At 38.4% G+C, this 26,656-nt stretch overlaps 1 protein-coding gene across 2 annotated transcripts in view; it reads right to left on the bottom strand.

Annotated features, from left to right (window-relative positions):
• The window catches only part of LOC108270264 (formin), a 66,666-nt gene that overhangs the window by 17,795 nt on the left and 22,215 nt on the right, over nt 1-26,656 (bottom strand). The window contains exons 7-13 of one of the 2 annotated variants that reach the window (XM_053682516.1): nt 19,731-19,792; nt 19,395-19,483; nt 18,586-18,715; nt 18,261-18,407; nt 15,935-15,994; nt 15,727-15,847; nt 4,945-5,037 (exon numbers count right to left, since the gene is read on the bottom strand). In XM_053682516.1, the coding sequence (XP_053538491.1) occupies nt 4,945-5,037; nt 15,727-15,847; nt 15,935-15,994; nt 18,261-18,407; nt 18,586-18,715; nt 19,395-19,483; nt 19,731-19,792 (702 nt within the window). Of the gene's footprint in view, nt 1-4,944; nt 5,038-13,673; nt 14,329-15,726; nt 15,848-15,934; nt 15,995-18,260; nt 18,408-18,585; nt 18,716-19,394; nt 19,484-19,730; nt 19,793-26,656 lie in introns of those variants that run through there. The other variant, XM_053682517.1, reaches the window with a different exon arrangement.

The following is a 26,656-nucleotide window of genomic DNA, read 5'->3' on the forward strand; positions in this document are numbered from 1 at the left end:
TATCTGTATGGTCAGTGAGGAGAAAAAAAAAATTCTGACACTTTTTTGGTTATTTAATATACTTACCATATACAGGTGCATCTAAAAAAAAATTTATATCGTGGAAAAGTTTTTTTTTGTGATTTAATTCAAAAAGTGGAACTTTCATATATTCTAGATTCATTACACATAAAGTTTAATATTTCAAGCCTTTTTTGTTTTAATTTTGATGATTACGGCTTATAACTCATGGAAATTAGATACTGGAAAAATCCAGTATATCAATATATTACAATAAAGAATTTATAATACAGCAATGTCTACCTGAGAAGAGCTCTAATCAGCTAATTAACTCAAAACACCTTTTTACTAAAAACACTTGCTCATTGGTCCAAGGTCCTCTTTTCAGATGAAAGTAAATTTTTCATTTCATTTGGAAATCAAGGTCCCAGAGTCTGGAGGAAGAGTGGAGAGGCACAGAATCCAAGTTGCTTGAAGTCCAGTGTGAAATTTCCACAGTCAGTGATGATTTGGGGTGCCTTGTCATCTGTTGGTGTTGGTCCACTGTGTTTTCTCAAGTCGAGAGTCAATGCAGCGTCTACCAGGAGATTTAGAGCACTTCATGTTTCCATCTGCTGACAAGCTTTATGGAGATGCTGATTTCCTTTTCCAGCAGGACTTGTCACCTGCCCAAAACTACTAGTAACTGGTTTGCTGACCATGGTATTACTGTCCTTGATTGGCCAACCAACTCGCCTGACCTGAACCCCATAGAGAATCTATGAGAGACACTAGACCCAACAATGCAGTCTCACAGGCTGATTACCTCCATGCCTCGCTGCACTCATGCAGCAATTCGTGCAAAAGGAGCCCTGACCAACTATTGAGTGCTTAAATAATTTCTGTATTATAAATTCTTTATATTTTGAAATACTGGATTTTCTGTAAGCCGTAATCATCAAGATTAAAACAAAATAGGCTTGAAATATTTCACTTTATGTGTAATGAATCTAGAATATATGAAAGTTCCACTTTATGAATTAAATTATGGGAAGAAAATTTACTTTTCCACGATATATATATATATATATATATATATATATATATATATATATATATATATATATATATATATATATATATATACATTTTTGTTGATTTTGTAAACCCTTTTTTTCTCCGAACTTATCCAAGATTATTTCCAGAGTTCTATTTTTGTTTCTTCTTTTGTTGATGATTTGTCTAAATGCTTTTACCCATGCATTTTCTTATGGCTCTGTAGCTTTTTCCACCTGAGTGTTTAATAATGTTGTCCCTGAGAACTTTAGGAACCTCCTTCACCTTCACCTTCACCATAATTGCTACTTATTGTGTGAAGTCTTATTGTGTGAAACCAATGTAAAGATCTTTTATAATGACTTCTTTTATAACTTTTCTTTTTTGCAGATGCACAGCCTTATTTTTTTATGTAATCTTTATGGATTAAACATATATTTGTTTATGCTTATCAATACATTCATTTTTGTTCATGTTTTAAAGTACAAAGTCAAAAGACATTATGTGTGTCAATTTAAAGTGGATATATGCCCTGGAAGTATTTTAAATAATATACTAATTTCCCCTCCTTATATATGGTATGGGCATTTCATTAGTTGATCTTCTGATGAGCTTTGCATTTAACTTTACATATGGAATGGGTGTGCTTTATTTTACAGTACAGTAAGTACTTTGTATTTAGTAAGTAATTCTGTGGTTATTATAAATAACTTCTTCTGCATGTTGGATTTCATGTAGTACACAGCAACTTATGTGAAAACTGCCATGCAGTTGCACCACCACAGTGGAACCATGCAATAATTTCTCAAAATTTCTTATGTAATAAGATAATATCGATATATTAAGTATTATTATCTGAGTAATTATTGCTCTGTAGTCATTCCCATATATACCTAATCATTTTTTTACAGTAGTTATTATGTACTTGTATATCCAACAAGGTATGTACTGTAAAATTAAGTGTTACTAATAGAACAGCACCATTTAGGATAAAATAAATTTTTAAAAAAGTATATATATATAAAATATATAAAGCATATATACAGCATTCAGTCCCACACTAATTGAAGCTATGAATAGTGAAATCAAAAACGTTTAGTGTGTGGGTAATATACCCTGCTTGGCAAGCCTTATTTTTCATGCATGCATGACACATAGGTCTGATTATCTTGTGAAAACATAAACATCAGAACTCTCTGTAATTATAAACCCAAATTCAAGCTTAATCTTTTTTATGTGTGTTATGTGATCCTTTATAAGTTCTAGGTTCAAGTACAAACTTTAATGAATGAATAAAAGTGAAAAATTAATCTGAGGTGTGGAGCATTGTGGGAGTGAAGCACAAGGTAAGCAGATTACACTAGAATAACTAATTGACTAAGTAAATGAGTGAAGCATGGGCTCTCCTATGGAGGTAGCGGCAGGGGAGGTCTGTTAAAGTGGACAAAAGGGGCGGGAGGTCATGGAGCCAGGAGGGGGGAGAAGGTAAATGGATTATAGCAAAATGGATGAATGAGTTTGGAAGATATTAAAGCTGCTCAGATCACAGGCAGGTTTAAGAGCTTGCACGCAGGCCGTTCGAGTTCACCTGCGCCTCCTGCTGTGAGAGCCCCTGTCATTGAGACCTCACCGTAAAGCATTCATGTATGAATTATGGAGTACTGCTATGTATAAACACATGGGCACACACATTTAAACAGTGTGAGAAAATAGCACAGGTACAGACACAGAGTACTGTGAAGAACATGAGGCAAGATTTCATTTCTGTTTTTTTTTTTTTTTGCATTAGCTGTCACTAATGAATGTAAGAGACAGCACATCTCTTCAAAACAAACTGGAGAGTCAAAAAGTAGGGTCTTATAGTTGTAACACACTAAAGACAAACAGCACTTTAGCTTCTTCCAGCCTATTCCACCTGGCCCATGGAAAACTGTGCCAAACCCCTCAAACCCATAATCCCGCAAAGAAGCTACCCTGAATTACTGAACCACTGAAGCAGAATGAAACAAAACTGCTTCTTCCTTTCCACCGTAAAAGAGCTCTGACTTACAAACAACTCTCTCACTCTTTCTAATACCTTAATCTCCATTTGTTTTGTGGATTGGAGCCACTGAATTAGCTCATGAGAATGACAATGTCATTGCTAAGCTCCTACTGCTTCAAAAGCAAAAACAGGAGTAAATCCAAAGGAATTCTGTTTACAGAGAGAACTTTTTTGCACTGCTTTAACACCTCTCTGTAATTCCCACCTTCTCGCACACCAATTGGTCCATTATAAATGGTTTGTAGCAACTATTGGGCAAATTCCTGCCTCTCAACTATTGGCCTACTCTCAGAGAACGTGTGAAGGTGAAGCACTGTTTTTGTATAGTGTCAAACAGTTGCTTGACAATAGCAGCAAATGACAGCTGTCCTGAGTTAAAACAATGCCCATGGCCATATAAGGTCATTTTTAATTTCATGTTATCACATTGCTTCGTATTACATGTTCATTCAAATGTGTAAATGATGGCAGAAGGTACACTCATGGAATCTAATATTTAATTTTATTCCACGGACATTCAAAAGAATGTAGGATAAAATGTAAAACATGGGCAGAGTTTTAGCCCTCACATGTTACATCATATTATATTGGATAGAAGGAGTTGTGAAGTTGGAAGGTAAAATGTTTTGTTTTCCAAAATGCAACAGCTTTGGCAATTCTCATGGATGTCTCAGATGAAAGTGAAATTTAGTTTTATTACATGAAGTGAAATAATACCAACATCAAGAATATTGGATTTAACTTGTATCTTATATAACAGTTAATGAGTAATGTAACTATTTAATTTGTAAATCTGATAGATTTTGTTTTCCTTTTGCCATCTGCTTAGCTCTGAATTACTTTTGAATGGATTACTTTTGCATTACTTTTGTGTTCTTCATACTATATGCTTAAACTGTGGATTTTATTTTACTAAGTGTATAGGAGATTATAGTTGTCTTTGCATTCAAATAAACATCTATTCTGCAAACTAGCATGTGGCCTTTGGACTAAGACAATGGAAGACACAGAAATGTCTCCAACCATGGTGGTCCACTGAAATTGTCCCTGCTGAGGCAGGCCAGGCTTTACGAGAGCCCACTTGGAGATGTCCTGCCAGCTTTATAGCACCACTGAGTACATACGGCTAGTTTAGGGCAACCTGATCCCTATTCAGCTGGGTTAAGGCCTCAGGTTGGCGCTCAGTGAAACTGGCTACCATTCTGCAGCCCTGTGGATGGCTTCTCAATGAAGGGTAATGTCAAGTCTCAGATGCAATATAGAGGCAATGGCAAAAAGGGTATATTATGTTTAACTTGGTCCAGTACTTGGGATTGGACAGAGAAGACACTCAAAATTGTAGCAGTCTCTTTTGCTCACTATGAACAATATTTGCCAGTTTGGTTGACATGCTATGTTAAATGATTTTGACTGACTGACTGAATGAGGTTTAGAGGTTAAAAAGAAACAGAACTGGTGTGGGGGAGATATTCAGTTTGAATCTATAAATGAATTGTTGTAGGTTGTTTAATCCAAATATACAATGAAATAAAGATTGTGAACAGCTGTTAAAGGGTCATTATTTGAGGGCAGTGTGAAAAATGTCACCTTTTTTAAATAATGAGAGAAAGAATACCAATTTTCCTAGAGTCACAAAACAGCCAGTTTACAGGCTATCCCACTGGGGATCACACAAGAAACCACAAACAACTTTAAGGTCTGGGATACACACACATACACACACACACACACACACACACACACACACACACAAAATATTAATTAGTGCCCTTTGGCTACAAGCTGTGACCAACATGAGGCAAACCACATCAGACCTGTCCAACCTATCACAGCAATAGTTCTGCTCCACTTTGCTGTTCACTTACCAGTGGTGAGAAAAGTATCCATTTTGTCTTTGAATGGTTGGAGATGTTCGTCTGAAGAGTTGGCACACACATTTTGTACATCTTTTTCACAGGCTGCAGGACAGAACAGAGAAAAACAGGAAGGCGTTTAAATATTTGACAACAAAATATGTCTGTGTTAGAGAAGTGAGAAAGTATAAAACAGTATGTGATAATGTGGCTTAGAGTGATTTAGTAAAAAATTGGCACATATTTAAAATAGTCCAAGAAGCATCATACATAACATAACATAACATAACATAATGTAAATTATATACAGTACACATGGCAAAAGCCCTTCACATGGTCAAACTTTGACATTCTACTATATATAATTTTGAATATTACACGTTTTCCTAAAGAATGTTTCTCTTTTGCATGTATCTCAAACCAATACACATAATTGGTACAATATATGGAAAAACATTATCACTAATTTTAACATTATTACTAAACGTAAAAAAGTAAGTTTACAGTAGGAAATACTGATTATCACTTTGATTATCAGCATCATCTACATCAGTCCCTGTCTCATCACCCGAGGTAAATGTCACTTTTAAAGATGAGCCTTATCGTTGCCTCTACACTCAACTGCTCATGCCAGCATCATTGTGGAAGTAATCTGTTGACTAATTTTATTGTTAATAATATCTTTTTTTAGGTCATACAAACATTTCAAACGTTGTCTGCTGTCGTTTGTCCAGAGTGTGTGAGCGCTTTTCTCCATTTTGCTGATGATGTAACGGCAAAGGAGCATTGTGGACATTTTAAAAGCTGACCAGGTTCATGTGCATGTTTCTATGGCATGTAACTATCCAACATATAATCTAAATAAAAAACATTTCCACATAGTTTTGGTAAAACATCTTTAGGCTTTCTTAAAGATGTCAAAGTATATTACTAGTTAAAAAAAAACAAAAAAAAAACGAACTTCTGTTCAAAACACAATTTTGACTGTTTCACAGAGACATCTGACAGGTTTTCACACATATAACCTTGATTTATTGTGTTCAAACTAATAACACATCTGTACAATTTGAAGACAAAGCCGCATGTTTCATATATAAATAATATTCTACTTCAATTAATGTGATGATGTAGAATTTGGTCAATAGCAATCTTTGTTTGTGCTATACATAAACTTTACTAAATTGAGAAGTCACTGGGGACGTCCTGACAGCTTGTTTCACCACAGATAGATGGGTATACAAACTGGTCAGAGATTAATGAAAGACATGTGAGATTGTGTGTCTCGTTACCAACACTTAAAGCAAGAAAACACATGAGGAGAAATGAGTGTGTATGTACACGGAAACATCCAAACAGATGGCTATTAAAACCTTTTTTTAGTCAAAATTGGGACCAGTTCAGAATGTAACCAAAGAAACAATGCTTTTCATTACCCAATCAGTCTCCTGTAATCAAAATCACTGCCTTTCATACATTCAACAAGATTTTATAGCAACACAACTTAAAAGTAAACATTTTATTTTCATTAACACTTTTAACATGCAACAATGACACAAGTCTGTTGTTCTTATGGAAACGTTTATTAATCTCAGGCACAGATGCCTAGCCTGTTTTGTGTTTTCCCTGTTCAAAGACACCTGATTTAACTCATCATGTAATTACTGTGCTTTTTTGGAGTTTAGCCAGTTTTTCAGCCCATACATATCATCTATTTGCTTTATCCCACATGTTTTAGTTTTTGTGGAAAATGATGCCCTGCATTCAGTGCTATATTTCGCCCTATGTTTGCATTTCAGCTGTAATAAAATATAAATATTAATTGGTCAGAACTGGTTTGCCCATATACAATAATATATAGTATAATACACCACACACACACATATCCATTTTCCATCCATTTTCTGTGCCGCTTATCCTACACAGGTTTGTGGGAAATTGGAGCCTATCCCCGGGGACTCCAGGCACCAGCCAGGGGTAGACAGGGTGCCAACCCATCGCAGGGCACAATCGCACACACCACAGACAATTTAGAGATCAGCCCACAACAAGTCTATGGACTGAGGGAGAAAACTGAAGTAGACGGAGGAAACCCCCAGAGCACGGGTAGAACATGCAAACTCTGCACACACAGGGTGGAGGTGGGAATTGAACCCCCTGGAGGTGCGAGGCAGATATGCTAACCCCTAACCCAAGTCCATCAACCTTATCATGATTAAAATAGCACTTTACATTTTTTTTTCTATTACAGTGTAATGGGAACAATTATACAGACAAACTGACATCATCTTAGATCATCAAAATTAATCCAGACTTAGTGAATGGATTGGGTTTGACCCATTCTGAGTCTGCGAGACATGTTTGTGTTGTTTGTGCCAACGCCTGGCTTTGTTGTCCAGCCAAACAACTGGATTTACACACGCCCACAAAGAGTGAAAAAAAAGAAAGAAACTTGGCACCCTCATTGGCAACTTCATTTCTTTAGTTCTTCAAAACAAGCCTTCTTCGGTTATAATATAAAAAAGTGCAGAGACCCTTTCCAAATTTATTTCACCTGCTAGTCATTATCAAAGGCTGTAAATACTTTAACTCTGCAAGAACTGCACTTTTAAATAAGCTTTGCAACTCAACATGAACCTAACAAGCACTGTTGTGAAGAAGCTGCTGCTAGCATTAACATGGGGTAAGAGCCTGAGGTGGAGAATATGATGCAGGATCTGAACAGTTTAATGTGGAAAGTGTTTAATGTTTAATATCTGGAATACATTTCACTATAAATTGTTCAGATCCTGGATCATATTTGCAGGTTCTAATTGCCTTCTTAACTAGACTTCTTTTATTTTTGTTTGGCCTCAACGCTGCAGAAATGTTCAGGTACCACAACTTCTCAGATGAGTCACACTGTGGAACCTCTGACTCTCTGTGAAACAAGGTCCTGTTTACTCAGTGTGGTCCAGCCAATGTAGTGTCTACCAGAAGATTTTTATCCTGGTCAGGGTCATGTTGGATCCATTTGTGGGAACACTGGGTGTGAGACTGGAATATATCCTGAATGGGACACTAGTCTATTGCTCATTCACATCTAGCATTAATTTGGTAGCAGTTGGTAGCAGTCAATCTACCAACAGGCAGGTTTTTGGGAGGTGGGAGGAAATCGTAAAACCCGGAGGAATCCCACATGGAGAACAATTCAAGATCAAACCAGGGTCTGTGGAGCTGTAAGGCAACAATGCTACCTGCTGTACAACTGCGCTGACCCCCCCCCCCACCGCCCCCCACCTTGAGTATAACAAAGCTTTCATTTAAAACCTAGATTACACTTGCTTTTAACTATGTGCATACATACACAGGATGGCTGCTGCACAACTCCTGTGGTCATTTTGAGTGTCACTTTGCATGTCGTTAGAAATGCTATCTGTCTGCATGGTGCAATACAAACATAATGAGGCGATATCGTGTCAGAACCAGAATGAGAGAAAATTACTCTCTGTACTAATGACAAAATTGATAAAATGCCTAGCGTATCATCTAGGCTATTCCATCGTTCCATGGGAAACAATATAGTAGCCTCCTCCACTGTCTGTGTGTTCATTGATGAAATGCAAAACAAGAAGTAGAAGTCAAGGAAGATAATCCAATGCCAGCCAGGGATCTTTCAGCCCTACTCTGCTCCCTAGTGGATACAGCTTTTAATCCTCTGGCTATACATAAGGTATGCAGATGACTACGTGAACAATGCTGCTTGTGCAGCAGATACATAAGCACACGTACATGTAGTGAAGTTGAAGTATATTTGTTTTATTGGTTACCATGAATTTTATATATATATAGTGCATAGAGCTAAAGCAGTAAGGGAATGTGAATAGCGAGTATTGCTTAAACGTCTTCTCTGTAGAGCTTCTTTATAGATGTTCTTCTTTGAGAAAGCTTCTCAATACGCAAAAAGTGTAGCACTACAATCTGCAACTGAGCAGCTACTGTTAACAAGTACCAACAAACTATTATCACTTCGCTATTGGGCACAGACTTCAGCTTATACAGAATACAGACACTGGCAGACTTTCCTCTACCACATATGGAGCAAACTTATTAAACTCAAGCTCAAGGCCTACAGTTAACTGTTCTTATTACTATATATTAAAATGTTTACAACCCATGTGATTTTTAATCTAATGCAACAACGTAAGTGAAATAAACCAATATCCAACCCAGCTGTTTAAAGTATTTACATATATGTAAATTTCTAATAGCCCTACACAGACAGAACTGGTAACACTAAGTTTAGTATGTTCAGTAAAACGCATTCATGTTCACTAACCACTTTATCCTGGTCAGAGTCATGGAGATGGGATCCGGAGCCATTCTCATGAACACAGAGTGTGGCAGGAAAATTGGGGGAAAAAAATTAATTGAAACACATTTCTAAAATAAAATCTATAAGGTTTAATTAAACAGTGATTAATTGAATGCTGACATAACCAGAAGACTTTGTCACTTGTGATGCCAATCTCCACCTCACTGCAGTGAAACTATAGCAGGACAGAAACGGAAAAGTTGTATTTGTCACTGATTGATGTGCTGACCAGTGTACCATTCATGGGACACTATCTTTATGTTTCAGGAGATGTTAAGAACAGCTCCCAGTAACTGCTTTTGCATGAAACAGATACCACTAAATTAGTCATACACTTTTTTTTTCATTTATCCAGCTTTCAATAATTTGAACTCCAGAATATTGTCTTTCTATATTATGCATTGATTGAACTACTGGAAATCATGAGCTGAACTCATATGTTCAGAGCAGAACAGTAGCCGCTCTGTCCCTTATTGCGTAATATTAGTAAACAGCAGAAGAGGAGTGATGCTACTGAACGAGGACGACATGCGGAATGGAAGGAAAATAGCGAGTTCTTGTTTGGCACTCGGGAGAGGTTAGTGTTTCAGAGAAGGGTCCAAGTGAGGTTAAAACATCCATCACTGTAGCAAGTCAGCCAGCAGGCTCCTGCTTTAAACAGCCCTAAATGTCATGAGCAGGCAAGGCCTTTAGTGCGAGGGCCTCTTTTCACTGGAGTTAGTGGAACAGGCGCAGTCACCACACCATGTGTTCAGACGAGACTTGTGAACAGGGCGCCAAAAAGAGACGTTCTTTGTGCTTTGTTGCATGGCATGTGTGTTTGGTAGTGTTTTTTTTTTTTTACCTCAGAAGCTAACACTGTGTTCATTCAATTCTCTGTCTCATTCAATTTAATGTTATACCAAGTAAAGAAATTATGGAAATTCTTATGTCATACATCCCTCATATTGACCAAGTTTATATATTGGCAGGAACTGTGTGGATTGTTTATGAAAAAAAGGTCTTTCAACTTGATTGTGCCAATGTTTAGAAAAAAAACAAAAAAACAACAACTTTCTTTTCTTGGCCCAATTCCATTTGGTTAAATTGTATTCACTGGTAAAGCTAGAATATGTTGCTTTTATGTGCTATTTAGCTTTTGCACTAGTCTATTATTGTCTTTTTATTCTACTGTGTTTGCATTTCCTGCCCACTAAGCACTGTGCAAAACTGACTAACAGGCATCTAAGGACACCTCTGTCTGCTGGTTAGCACTGGTTAACACACTGATCTGAATGTGATATTAGTAATTTACATTTACATTTACATTTATTCACATAGCAGACGCTTTTATCCAAAGCGACTTACAAATGAGAGAGATACAAGCAAAGTGATATCAAGCAGAGAACAATACAATAAGTGCTTCCATACGAGATCCATTAATTGAATTCCAGAAGAAGCAAAGTGCAGAGTAGAGGTGTAAGTGCATTTTTATTTATTTATTTATTTATTTTATTTATTTATTTATTTATTTATTATGAGTTTGTTAGGTGTTCATTGAAGAGGTGGGTCTTTAGTTGTTTTTTGAAGATGGTGAGAGATTCTGTGGTCTGGATTGATATTGGAAGTGCATTCCACCACTGAGGAACAGTTAGTGTGAAGGTTTTGGAAAGGGACCTAGCGCCACGCTGAGTTGGAACTGCTAAACGTCGGTCGCTAATCAATATAGATATAGATTATACAGCATGGAACAGGTAATTCTTTTTTGGAGAATATTCTATAGGTTTCTTACCCACTCCCAAAGGAATTCTGATCAATTACGCCATCTACTCCTGAAGGAATTCTGACCAAACATTTTCACCCTGAAGGAATTATAACCAATTCCACCCACTCCTGAGGGAATTTAATGAGTGAAATGTTGAGCCCAATTTACAAACAGGTGAAATGTCGACCTTATGAAAAGTATGTTAATTTATGCACTCAATACTTGGTTGGGGCTCCTTTTACATGAATTACTGCATCAATGTGGCGTGGCATGGAGGCGATCAGCCTGTGGCACTTCTGAGGTGCTCTGGAAGCCCGGGTTGCTTTGATAGCAGCCTTCAGCTCATCTGTATTGTTGGGTCTGGTGTCTCTCATAGATTCTCTATGGGGTTCAGGTCAGGCGAGTTGGCTGTTCAATCAAGCACAGTAATACCATGGTCAGTAAACCAGTTACTAGTAGTTTTGGCACTGTGGGCAGGTGCCAAGTCCAGCTGGAAAAGGAAATCAGCATCTCCATAAAGCTTGTCAGCAGATGGAAGCATGAAGTGCTCTAAAATCTCCTGGTAGACGCTGGATTGACTCTTGACTTGAGAAAACACAGTGGACCAACACCAGCAGATGACATGGCACCTCAAATCAACACTGACTGTGGAAACTTCACACTGGACTTCAAGCAGCTTGGATTCTGCACCTCTCCACTCTTCCTCCAGATTCTGGGACCTTGATTTCTAAATGAAATGCAAAATTTACTTTCATCTTCCCCATGATTGTGATTGTGTGTACTGAACCAGACTGAGAGATTAAAGGCTCAGGAAACCTTTGCAGGTGTTTTGAGTTAATTAGCTGATTAGAGGTCTTCCCAGGTCGACATTTCTGTATTATAAATTCTTTATTCTAATATTGTGAGATACTGGATTGTTGATTTCCATGAGCTGTAAGCCGTAATCATCAAGATTAAAACAATAAAAGGGTTGAAATATTTCACTTTATGTGTAATGAATCTAGAATATATAAAAGTTCCACTTTTTGAATTAAATTACTGAACAAAATGAACTCTTCCATGACATTGTAATTTTTTGAGATGCACCTGTATAGGAGAGAACTGGTTTGGTTCAGGATTGATTGCATTTTGTTTATTTTTTGTTTATATTGTTTTTTGTTTCAATTAGTTTACAATAAAACAAGCTAACTGCCTGCAGAAAATACAATAGCACTTTATAAATATGATATAATATGTAAGGATAACGTTTACAGTGGCTTCATAATTTGATTAAAAACATAAAAAAGCAAAACATACCTGATGTGCATACTTCATTTTTTATTTTCTAGAAGTACAGTTAAAAAAAAAAAAAACTTGCTATATTTTTGGTAGTTAATTAAGAGAAGCTACACTGCCATCTTGCTCTGACCAAAGTGACTTGAACACACCTGACATCGTAATTGCAACTTCCAAACCTGTACATATGAATGTCCTAGGAGGACTTGAACGCACAGTCTGTCTCTGTCCCAATGCACACTTCTATAATATCTACTTTATTAACAGGTGTACAAAAATATTGAAGCCAAGTGTTTAAAAAAACCTCACTGTATAGTTTTAAGTCTTGTGGTATTGTGATATACAAGGAGGGCTCTTCATTCAGAAAGAACTTAAACCGTAATATAACTTAAATTTAAATAACTTTTAAGAACCATTATATCTAAACAAGTGTTATGATCCAGTTATGATCATCCTGGTTAGTTTTTGTTCAAAAATACTCTAACTATTGGAATTAATGATTGCTACAAGTGCTTACTCCAGTAAAACAGCCTCCTGTGGGTGCTGTGGTACAGAGAGCTGAGTGTGCAGTGGGGAAGAAAGGAACCAAGGCTGAAGGTAATAGCCAGAATTTACACAGAGCACTGACAGCACTCTGGACTCATATATAATTGTGGATTATCTGGTGAATTCTTCGGCTTTGCTGCAATGGAAATGATCCACTGCTTAGCATATAAATGATCACAGAGTAAATGGCCAGACAAAGGTCTCATCTCTGGAAAGATTTTCCAAAAAATGACAAAAGCCTTGTGTTTATACATGTTTATGTTTTCACTCATTGGCTCCTTTCATCAATGATACATGTTAAGGATTCAAACATGAGCCCTTAACAAAAAGGCTCAAGAAATGTTTGTTTTGTATTGCTCTTTCAAAGAACTCGCTGGTGGCTGGAATTATAAATATATAATTACAGAATTGTCCATCACACAGCACTGACAATCTCTGTGCTCCTTAAAGACACAAGGCTGCTTAAACAGCCGAACTCTTTTGAACCACATGAGATACAATCTGGGAAGAAAAATTTCTCACACTGGCACAGACTCACATACTAACATCAGTGTACACTCTATGAGCTGCGTATTTTGTGCCTAAGCTCCAGAGAAACATCTCTACAAGCCTTTCATTTGGAAACACACCACAACCCCAAAGCTGTAACTCATCTGCTCATGTTCATCTTGAGAAACAGAATTGCTGGGGCACATTGTAAGAGATTTTTCTTTTACTTTTTACTTGCATTAATAATAATAATAATAACAACAACAATAATAATAATAATAATAATAATAATAATAATAATAATAATTATTATTATTATTATTATGATTAGTAGTAGTAGTATTTTGCATATTATTATCAATAATAATAATAATAATCATAAGAACAAGAAGAAATGGAAAACAAACAAACAAAAAATCAATAAAGTATAAATAAACAAACAAAGAACACAGACAAGAAGAGTAAGAGTATAATAGTACTGTACGAAGAGTTAATCAGGATAAAGAACGACCATATAAAAATTTATACCAAACAATCCTTGTACACTTATCAAAAAATATGATTTAAGTTGTGTACACAATTAAACCTTCCAAAATTCTTGAAAAAAAATAGCCAAAAGGTTATTATCTAAGTAACCACACAGTCACTGCAAAATCTGATTCTGTAATATATCCCAGTAGGGTGTAAATACCTACTGGTATAACTAAACACTGATATTAATAAATAAACTAGAAGAACTAGAAGAGGAGAAAAGAAAATAATGAAAGGAAGTAAATGTCAGTGAAAAGCACCAAGAGTCTTCCTAAGAAATCAAAAGGAGATGAAATAAAGCTCAGGTTACAGCTGTAGTGAAAAGCAGTACAGGAGAGCAGTCAGAGTGTCTCAGGGCTCAGTTGTGCTCTCTGACCCTGACGCTGACCCTGTGACCTGACCCTACACCAGGCCATGTTCCAAACCATAGGTGCTGCAAAAGCAGAAGACCTGTGAGGCCCTAAACACACAGACATGCAGCACACAGAATATAAAAAATAACTAAAAACTATTTAAAAACAAATGAAAAACTGTTTATTTCAAACCACTAGATCCTTTAAGTTAGCTTATTACAAAGAATCATTTGTAATTTCTGATACATTTAAGTTGATTTAGATGTGAACGAACATATTAAACTAAGTATAATTTATACTTATGAGTATAAAATCTCATTCTTGCTCTTTCAGAGAATTTTTCATTATTTCCTTTTCCAGTCATTTTTTTTTTGCACTTACATTTTTCTTCCTGTTATGAATTACAGGGAAGTAAAACATTCAGTCTGTCTATAAATTGATTCACATTTCTTCCTATCTGTTTCTCCCTAGAGTTATGGAAATGCTGCACTTCTGTGAACTCTTCTATTGGACCATGACCACTTATCAAAGACAGCGGAGATGAACAATCAAACCATGTTAAAAAGCCACAGCCTTGACATAAGGCATTAAGGAAAAGTGTCTCTTATACATGTGCAACTTGTGAACAAACCAATATTTAGCGCCAGATCTCAGCTGCATTATGAGTGGGTTAATTGAGAACACTTGTTCTCTTTAGTGTGGTTTATGATAGCAACACATAAATATTTAATCCTGTCGGCTCATGGTGAGGATAAAAGATAAATAAGTCGAAAGTTCTCTTTTCTAAAGCGCTGCAATTTCTCACAATTTGGTGCCAATACCCTGAGGACTTGAAGGTGAGATGTTTAAAGTTTTTTGTTGCGGTCCAGATCAAATGCTAAGGCACTTATGTTGTATTTATTGTCTCTTAGTCTTCTATTTTCTTCCTAATAAATGAATGACAGACACCTCAAGGTAGGCAGGCAACTCTTTTGTAGATAACTTTGTATTTCCCCCCTAGGGTCAGTAAGGATCAGGGTTTTTTGTTTAACTGTGATTTGTGAACGCAGAAGAGAGGAGAGAGAACAGAGCTAATTGGTTTCATATGTTGTATTATTGGTTGATTTAAATAATCACAGACATGGAGGGCTGGTGGGAGCATGACCCTCAACCTCCTGGCTGCTTATAGAGCTGCTGTGTAGACGGCAAAGTGTAAAATCCCCGTTTGACACACATACACGCCATCACCTCCTAGGTTGGCTCTAATCTAAAAAAATATTGTCAAATGTTTAGGGCATGGTGAAGCTATAAACAGGAAGAGTGTCGCCTACGTCTTATTTCTGGCAGATTCATATTTCTCAACATCACAAAAGCAAAGTGGAAAAAAGAGCAGTAATAAATTAAGGTATGGCATTAGAGGAACATCAAAAGATGTTTTAGCTGGTGCCTTGATATGTATAAACCTTTTAAAACTTTTTTTCTGGAAAGAACACTAAAGAAACAGTTCCACCACTCCAGTCTCATACCTGTGAGATCCCTCTTTAGCTTTCGCATGTCTTTCAAGAGGTCGTCGAACTTGACTTGAGCAGCGAGGAAAAAGTCCTGAGGCTCAGGCAGTGGGAAAACACTCTTATCCGTCCCTGCATCCTGAGACGAACAACAGAGCATGTACTTCAGACGCAAAGTTACCCACTATTCACCAACAACAATTCAGCACTTGTCAGTAGTACTTACCTTATCTAGCTTTCGTAGGTAGTACGACACCACGTAATCCACCAGACTGATGCGATTGTCCTGTGAATTTAAAAATGGTTAGAGAGAGCTGGGCACTTTAAACAAAATTCATAATGCCTGCAATAAGTTGCTGTAATGTTTGAACTAAATGGAATAACAACATATTTCTCTACAACTGAACCTACAGAATGTCTACACTAAGAAATATCTAAGCCACAGATTATGACTTAAAAATGTTTTTTCTACCAAGTTTGTTATGTTTTCATGATAGGAAACTTCAGCAGGCGTTATCTTGCTTATGGCATGACCACTGCATTCAAAAATGACATAAAAATAGTGCAAACAAATAATAATTACATGATTCTAGCTATTTATTTGCTTGTTTGTTTTTACCTATTTCCTTCACCCCCAACTGCTATGGTTACTATGTTATTGTACCAATGATAACATGAATGATAGTTGACAACATTAAAGGTAAAGACAAATAATTTGAATTGATTAATTTATCAATTAATTGTGCAATTTAATTAATAATTAATTAATTAATTAAGTAAGTAAGTAAATAAATTATGTGGTGTGATGTAGATAGAGTACATGTACACTTCATGTAACTTCTCTTCCAGTCCCTTAATTTTTTAACATAGTTTTATATTCTTCATTTAAAACTAACGGTGAAATTTATGTCATTAATTTTTTTACTGACATGTTGCATGATAACAATGGCAACATAAAAACCTTCATTCAGGAAACCTACATATAGGCCTGGTGTAAATTGTGATATACAGTTGCATTCAAAATTATTTAACCCCATTGCAAATCAGGTTTATTGTCAATATTTACAGACTTTCAGCTGTTTGCAATGAACAAATCAAACAAAAGCAATTTAACAAAAGGAATGCTTCAAGTGGTTTCCCCAAATTCAACTGAAAATACAACTTATAATGATTTCTCCAGTTTCAAAATTATTCAACCCCCTGAACAGAATCCCTCACAACAGCACAAATATGCAAAACAGTTGTCTCAAGCACATCTGATGCAGCTAATCAAGGGCTTCATTAGTTGCACCAGGTGTGCTTGAGCTGGAACACATAAAATACCTGAACTGGCTAGGGGTAGAAATATATGAAATACCTGAATGGGGCAGAAAAAGGAAGCTATCAACGGCTGCAACCAAATTTCTGAGAAGGCAGGTTGTGAAAAACCCTTGAGTAAAATGCAAAAGACCTGCAGCAAGACTTGGTGGCAACAGGCACTGAGGTTTCAGTGAGCACATTAAGGCGCGTACTAAAAGCAGAAGGTTTCCATGCCAGAACTCCAAGACGTACAACACTACTGACCCAATATCACATGAAAAGTTGGCTCAAAATCATATAAATAGGCCACAGAAGTTTTTGGAATCTGTTTTGTGGAGCAATGAAACAAAACTGGAACTTTTCGGCACAATAGATTAGCGGTCTGTCTGGAGGAAGAAGAATGAAGAAGAACACTCTGTCCACAGTCAAGCATGGTGGTGGCTCGGTGATGCTCTGGGGCTGCTTTGCATCCTCTGGCACTGGAAACCTGCAGTCTGTGGAAGGCAACATGCATTCATTGAAGTATCAGGAAATCCTAGGAGAAAACGTTGTGCCATCTGTGAGGAAGCGGAAGCTTGGGTGACATTGGACCTTCCAACAGGACAATAATCCCAAGCATACCTCAAATTACACCAAGGTTTGGTTGTAGAAGAAGTCCTGGAAGATTATACACGGCCATCACAGTCAAACCCAAGAATATTTCTGAACTGGACCTATTGCTCATGAGGAATGGGTTTAGATTCCTCAAGACCGATGCCAGAAGCTATGCATCTCCTTTGCAGCAGGTCATAACAGTGAAAGGGTGCTCTACTAAGTACTATAGATGCTTGCCATGAAGGGGTTGAATAATTTTGAAACTGGAGAAATCATTTTCAGTTGAATTTGGGGAAACCACTTGAAGCATTTGTTGTGTTTAACTATTTCAATTGCTTTTGTTTGATTTGTTCATTGCAAACAGCTGAAAGTCTGTAAATTTTGACAATAAACCTGATTTGCAATGGGGGATGAATAATTTTGATTGCAACTGTATGATTATTGTCACACCTTCATTCAAACATCACTACACAGTATCATAAGTCTTGATTATGAGCTGCAATTATGTTTATGTATACTAATGAGCTGCCTCAATATAATGGATTAATATCAGCTAAACAGAAATAAGCATATTTAATAGTCATGATTAAATATACACTCAGAATTATATTTCAACCAGCACAGCCTTTGACTGTGATCGTGAGGTTGTGTTTAACCACCCTGCTCTTGACATCCTTCAGCTTGGGAAGAATTTCTAAGCCAAAACCATCAGCCTGCCCTCTGGTCCTGTTCCCACCGTTCATATAGTTCCCAAAGGCCAGGATGAGACCTATCACTTCTTTAATACTGTCCCTTTCCAAGAGACCCTGCAGGATCACACAAAACCACAGATACATTACGTGCAAATCACTACAAATAAGGAAATCATAAATAGCCTGCCTGTTCCACTAAAAAAGGGATAGTTCCTGTTCAATTATAACCATTATAATAAATACAATAATTCTGATCTCAGCATTAAAGTCTGGTAGCACTGCCTGGACATACCTTACACACTGTGGAGATGATCTCCACTTTACCATGGATGGATGATATGGAGTCCAGAAACACAGCTTGGAATATGATGCAGTGAGCTCGGCCGGCAAAATCCGGAATCTGGGCCAGTTCATATAGGAATCTTTTAAGAAAAAGGTGAAGGAATGTAACACAATATCCATAAGAACTAGCACACTTACACATGACCTTTTTTCAGTTTGCATGCAAATTAGAGATACATCAGGGAAGACCTGGTTTTTAACACAAACTGCAAAATCTGGATGCAACTTAGCGCTATTAAGTGTGATTTTCTTAAGAACCTAAGCTATCACCAAAACAAAGTGTCATAAACTCATTTTCAAGTTAAATAGCATACTGCTGGAATCAATAATTCAAACCTCAACACAAACAAGTTAAACAGTACTGACTCATTCTCCAGAAAATGGCTTGTAGTCGGAGTATGGTTTAGTCATTACTGCTGGTGACCTTCATTTATGATTCTTATTTAGTCTTGTTAGTCCAAAAATATTGTAACGAGAAGTTCACGCTATTTAAAATTCCACATGCAGCTTAGTATTTCAAATATTGTCATATCCGATATTTAACTAAATTATTAAAAACTAATTTGTCATAAATTTATGGTGTGACATGCACTGAAGAAAACTTGGATGTGATACCATCATGCCATGAAGGCAGGTTTTTAGTTTCTTAAATCATTATCTTATAATGATGTTTGAATGATATTATGCTTTAAACCAACAAACTTGAGGAAACAATTTAAACAATATTCATTTTAAAAACACTCATAAAAAAAGACATACTGTTCAGGCTTATCCAAAAGTTTGACTTCATCCTCTTTTGAGTTCTCGTAATGTTTTTTGATCTTCTGCAGTTCATCATTCTGAGCCCTCTGTAATCAAATCCAAACAATTACTGGCACAACACAATGCAGCCTCTAATGATAAGTAAATCCACGTAATAAAAATCTCAGAAAACAGTCAAAGTATTGCTTAACAGAGTCATAAATGTGTTACTCCAGGATAATATTGAAACAGAACATTATAAGTGTCATTTTGATCTTAACAAACATATAAAAATGTATTAAAAATATAAACCAAATAAACAAAAGCCAAAACCTTACATAAGAAATTACTCACATTTTCATATAAAGCCTCAATCGTCTCCAAATCCACTATTGAGTTGTCCACAGTGAGAACAGCTGCAACAGGAAATCAGTTTATTTAATCAGCTGCATTACTGAGAATTAGCTGTTGTTTTGGAATGCATGTACATTTTCTCCTGACATGTGTGAATATTTACTGGATTTCATTAGATATTTCATATTTCTACACCTTACCATACTGCATGTGGTAAAACAACATAAAGTAACTAATAATGAATAAAATGAATAAAATGAACAGCTATGATAGTGACATACTTTACTGTTTTATTTTTTACAATGGCTTACACTGATACACTGAAAACACAATTAACCTTGTGTTGTCATGCTTAAAACACCACCAACGTGTCGGGGAATGATAAAGTTTACCAGACAAACTGGAAAAAATCCGGACATCTCATTTTAGTCTGTCTTTTGCACTGTAACGTTTTGGTCTGCTATTGTGGCAGCGAGGTGTGGTCGAGCATCAGCTGTTAGCCCGAGTTTGTTTCTGTGTGTCCGTTTGTGCTTTCAGTGCCTCCCGTAACAAGAGAGCGAGAGAAAGATAGAGAGAGAGAGAGAGGTCCAGCAAAGAGACGTGTGTGTGTGTGCGTATATAGTTAAATTAGTCTGCTGAAAAGCAAAAGTAAAAATAGAGAGAATAAAAAACCCTTTTGTGTTGTAATTAGTCTGCTTCCCTCTTCACATTCCCGACCTAACCCAGAAATGTTACAGCGATATAATAATAACAAAACAATCAAGTCAAATAAAAGACAAGAGTTTACTTATTACATTTTCTTTTCCACATTATTCAAAATAAGAAACAACAGTCGCGGATTTAGCGTCTAATAAAACATTCAAAACAAAAACAGGGCGCAGCAAAACATTAAACTGCAGTTTGCCAAATATATTTTCGCTTACAAAGAAATATTAAAATAACAAAAATCACATATTTAAATATATTCCGATTTTTGAATTTATCGGACATTTAGACTTTTTAATGGGGAAAAACACGTAATTCACACTGCAGTATGTGTGTTTTTAGTTTCTCTTGTATATTTCAATATACCACTGAAGAACGAGAACACAATATAGTTGAATACATTGCCAACCATATTTCAGTCCATACAGGATTTCGCAGCGTTTTTGTGTGATTGTTGTGGCCAAAAATGCTTGATTTTGCTGGGGCTTTTAACAAAAATTGTGATGCAACTTGTGGAGTTCCCTTTCAAAGGGAACTCAACATTGCGTGAGCTTTACGCTGTGGGAAGCGCCCTCCCCACTGGATTTTGGAGCTCGCGTCGCAACTCCTCCTTCCATTATGGAAAGTCAAAAAAATAAAAATTGTGCCAAAAATGGAGAGCAGCTCTCAAGCATATAAAGAGCTGCTTGAAGTGATTACTAAGTCTGGACGAGCTTTTTTCTCCCCAGTGAAAATAAATCTCCCTCACATCATAGAAAACTCCCCTTTTTTCCAGAAGTGCATGATGAAATATCACGCTTCTGTGGAAAACCATACATAAGCCGTATTTATAACCGCGCAATGTCGGATTATCCGGCCATCATGGGGAATGAAAGGCACGGCTATTTAGCTATGCCGGAGGTGCAGGAGGTGCTTACGAGCTACCTCTCTCCATCGAGGGCAGGTAATTTAGATGGGCCGGCTTTGCCATCCAAGCCATGTAAGGCCACCTCGGTGCTGGTGGGCAAGGCTTATGCGATAGTGGGTCTTGATTGTGGGTCACTGCATACAATGGCAGTGTTGCAGGCCTACCAAGCAGACCTGCTGAGTGAGCTTGTCATATGGCGGCATTCAGCCCCTACGTTAGTGCGAGGGAGGCACAGAAGGCGAGTGTGGTGGCCCGCCTCCCCCTGCGGAGAGCCTGGGGAACCAGGCGACCACAGTCCCAGCTAGCTAACAGGCCTGATCTGAGAATGGTCACAAAGGCCAAGCAGAGACAGGAGGACCCCTTTTGGACAAAGGGGCCATAGAACATGTACTCCGTTCCCTGAAGGAGGGAGGTTTTTTACAGCTGTTATTTCCTTGTCTGCAAAAAAGATGAGAGTATGCGGCCAATTTTACATCTGCGACATCTCAACGTACTCTTCAGACATACAGGTTCAAGATGCTGATGCTCAAACTTATCATTCCACAGATTCAGTTCAAGGCCTGGGTTGTGACGATAGCTCTAAAAGATGCATATTTCCACACAGAAATATCGCCCTGTCACAGGAAGTTCCTGAGGTTCACGTTTGGAGGCAATGCATACCAATATTGGGTTCTTCCCATCAGGCTAGCGTCACAAAGTGCGTGGATGCCATTCTGGCTCCCTTCCGACTCCAGGGCATCTGTGTACTAAACTACCTGGACGACTGGTTAATTCTAGCACGATCCAGGGAACTGGCGATTCAACATAGAGATGTTGTTTTTCACCCACATGAAGAGCTTGGGGCATAGGTTGAACCTCAAGAAAAGTATGCTCTCTCCAGTGCAGAGGACAATATTTCAAGAGGTTATAAGGATTCTACAATGATGAGGGCATTTCTATCTCCAACATGCGTAGAGTCAATCCTATCAACATTGAGCAAGAAAAGCTGGATCTTGGCATCCCCTCCAGTCTCTATCTGAGACTGTTGGGGCTTATGGCAGCAGCAGCCTATATCATACCATTGGGCCTATTGCACATAAGACTGTATCAGTGGTGGCTGAAAAGTCGGGGGTTTTGTCCGAGGATGAAACCTCTGATAGTAATCAGTGTCACGTGACGATGCCTACGTGCTCTGAGAATTTGAAGGTATCCCCGGTTTCTAACCTTGGGTCACACTCTAGGGGTGTCTCCCTATCACAAGACGGTAATGACAGATGCACGGTCTTAGATGGCTGTCCAGCTCATGGTCTCTGGAGTGGCCCTCATCTGGAGTGTTATATAAATCACCTAGGAATGCGGGCCGTACTTCTAGCACTGAAATTCTTTCTTCCTCAATTAAGAGGTCACCATGTGTTCGTTGTGACAGACAACACAGCGGTGGTCTCATATATCAACCACCAGGGAGGGTTACGTTCATGCCCCCTGTATAGGCAGGCGCAACTACTTCTTCTCTGGGCAGAGGGAAAGTAATTGTAAGTGAGTGCGATGTACATTCTGGGTAACCAGACATCCTGTCGAGGCAGGGGCTGAAGTGTTGGAGTCTGAATGGCGGTGAATCGGCCAAGCAGAAGTGGATATGTTCGCCTCCATGGAGACAACACACTGCCCGCTGTGGTTTGCCCTCTCTCCTCCCGCACCATTGGGGCTGCACACCATGGTGCACACATGGCATCTGTACACTTTTCCCCCAATCGCTCTGCTTACACAAGTTCTAGTGAGAGTTTGCCAAGACCGTCTACATCTGCTGCTAGTAGCACCTTATTGACCAGCTCAAAAATGGTTGTCAGAGGTAATATCCATGCTAGATGGCACTCCTTGGGAGATTCCCATCCACCTACTGTCTCAGGCCGGAGGGCTGATTTATCACCCTCGGCCGGAACTATGGAAACTGTGGGTCTGGCCCTCGAGGGGCACCGGCTCATAGATTCTGGTCTCACAACTGAGGTTGTAGAGACCATGTTGAACGCTAGAGCACCATCAATGAGGAAATTGTATGTGCTCAAGTGGTGACTTTTTGTCTTGTGGTGTGAGGAACGTCAGCTAGACCCAGTGAACTGCACAATAGCTACAGTCCTGGAGTTCTTACAAGGACGTTTCTCAACAGGGTTGGCTCCTTCTACATCAGAGTCGATGTGGCCACCATTTCGGCCAGCCACACCCCTATTGATGGAGCCTCTGTGGGGCAATGTCCTCTAACTTTGAGGTTTATGCATGGTGTTAGGCAGCTGAGGCTCATCTGCAGACCAGGCATACCTTCCTGGGACCTTTCTGTGGTCCTGGAAGGTCTGTCAGGTGCATCATTTGAGCCCTTAGAGCCAGACTCAGAGAAGCTTCTGTCTCTAAAGGTAGCTCTTCTGCTGGCCCTGACAGCTCTCAAGCGAGTTGGAGATCTACAAGCTCTCTCTGTTGCCCCTTCCTGCCATGGCTTTGCCCCTAGATTTGCCAAGGCCTTCCTATATCCTACGCCAGATTATATTCCTAAAGTGCCTACGTCTGCTGCCCAGCCAGTAGTGTTGCTTTCTGCCCTCCTCCGTTCCTCACACAAGAGAAACAAGAGAAACTGCACATACCGTGTCCAGTAAGCGTTCTCTGTACTTACGTCCACCACTCCAGCCAGTGGCATAATTCGGAGCTGCTGGTCTGCTATGGCGGCGACAGTAGGGGTAATGCTGTGTCGAAGCAGCGCATCTCTAATTGGATAGTGGAAGCAATCTCTATCGCTTATGAGGCACGTGTTCTCACTACGCCTCTGGGCAAAAGGGCTCATTCCACTAGGGGGTTGCCTCCTCAAAGGCTTTGTCCAAAGGTGTACCCTTACAGTATGTATGTGCTGTGGCGGCGTGGTCTATGCATACATGCACACATTCATTCGATATTACAACCTGGATATCCGTTCCACCCCGGGCACAAGTGTCTTGCAGTGACCCTCGGGCTCGGACCTTTTGAACAGGCCATGCCCTCAGTATGATGGAGTGGGTATTGTTCCCATAGCGTAAAGCTCACGCAGCATTGCGTTCCTTTTGAAAGGGAATGTCTGGGTTACCCTGTTCCCTGAAAAGGGAACGAGACATTGTGTAGCTTTGTCATACTGGGGCATGCCTGTGAATTGTGTCTTTGCTTCAGATAATAGAGGCTGATGGCGCTTTCACAGTTTCTGTTTTTATATCATGCGACGTGCTTAATTGCCATGTCACCTCATCACGGCAGGCCTATAAATAGGCATGATGTTACACAAACTTCAGATACGGGTCATGCGCGAGGGCGCTTCCCACAGCGTAAAGCTCACGCAACTTCTCGCTCCCTTTTCAGAGAACAGGGTTACATGAGTAACCCAGACATTTTGTGCATTTTTTTTTTGCAGAAAACTACTTGAATTGGCAAAATTATACAAAATTATTTTGCATAGACTTAGCCAATCTGTAATTGCAAAATCACCAAATCCTGTAGGGACTGACATTCTGTTTTTATAGAACTGAAAGGGAGATGGTGGACCACATACATTTTCACATGATCAGGATAGCACATTTATAGTACAGCAGGTAAATTTATCACATCCCATTCCAACAGAACATCCACAACAGAATACAACTTCTGGTCAAAAAGCCTTTATACGGAGCACCCCTAGTGTCAGGTAAGAAAAAAAAAAAACAGCCATGTGTAAACTGTGCCCTCAGATTCATAATCAATGCCCACAGTTTTGTAATCCGTGCCGTCAGATTTGTAAACCGCGCACACCGTGTTAAAGTTGGGTTTATATTGGACAGTCGCTGCACATTCGAGCTTCTCTCTTCTATTTCTCATGAAATAAACACACAAAAAGGACATAATGTGTATTATTTTAATAATGTGCATTGAGTGGACATAGAACCAATACAAGTGAATATATTTTTTTACATTTTCTCCCGTTAAAGCTTGCGGAAGCCAATCTTTGGGAAACACAGGTCATCAACGCTTTATAATGATGGAGTCAGTAGGGGACCATCTATAAAGTGCATGATGTGGGCAACTGTATAAGATTCTACTAAGAATCAATAAGCTGTGGGCACTGATCACCAATCTGAGAGCATGGTTTACACAAGGCTGTTTTTATTTTTTCTTACCTGACACTAGGGGGGCTCCGTACCTTTAATATATATAAGTAAGATATTTTTTATAGCGTACCTGTTATCACTTCATTATTTTGTACTCTACTGATTACAGTGCACTACTGTAACTACTTATTTATGTAATAATCTCATTGCTCCGAAGACTTTTTTATCTGAAGTCTGTGGTTTTATGGATGTATGGTATATATTCTTTCTACAGAATTATGTGTTATGAGTTATTATGAGGTGCCTTCGCCGTGTATGTGGAGTTTGCACGTTCTCCCTGTGCTTTGGGGGTTTCCTCCGTGTACTCCAGTATTCTCCCCAGTCCAAAGACATGCACTTTAGGCTGACTGGCATTTCCAAATTGTCTGAAGTGTGTGAATGTGTGTGCTTTGTGCCCTGCAATGAGTTGGCACCCTTTCCAGGGTGTCCCCCGCCTTGTGCTCGGAGTTCTCTGGGATAGGCTCCAGGCTCCCCACGACCCTGTATAGGATAAGCGGTATAGAAAATGGATGGATGGATGGAGTTATTATGAGGGAAACTAAAAGCTCACTTGTGCTCAGCTTAATTTTAATATATTTTTTCCACTGTTCTCACTTTTTATATATATTTCACCAATATACTGTACATATTTTACCATTTTTCTAGTTCTTTAATGAATTCCCATATTTAAGTAGAATTTCAGTAGTATCTATCAGTTGATCATTGTTTCATTATGAGCAAATTTTTTCCAGACATTGTTTTGCTTTTTTCAGACAGAGTGCTTTGGTGAATTGAGTTTGGGGTTTTGGGGTTTATAGGTTCTGAAAAAAATAGGATCTCAATATATAAAATAATGCATAATGTGCTTTATTATGCAATGCAAGGACGGAGATTACATGTTAAGGATTTTGGTAGCAAGACATAATACATAGTTCATAGGGTATGTCTCATCTTTCTCTCTTATGGTTTTTCACACACACACACACACACACACACACACACACACACACACACACACACACACACACACACACGTACACACAAATACACATACACACAGGGGACTAAGCCTCTAGGCCATGGGTCATGGCCAAAAGCCTGTAATTGCTTAACCTCAAGACCCACACATGCAGAACTACCACAGTTCTATAATGATCTATATTGCTTAAGAAGAAAAGAGAAGAGAAAAGAAAAGAAGAGAATAG

Source organism: Ictalurus punctatus, chromosome 9, assembly GCF_001660625.3.
Source record: "Ictalurus punctatus breed USDA103 chromosome 9, Coco_2.0, whole genome shotgun sequence".
Lineage (NCBI taxonomy): Eukaryota > Metazoa > Chordata > Actinopteri > Siluriformes > Ictaluridae > Ictalurus > Ictalurus punctatus.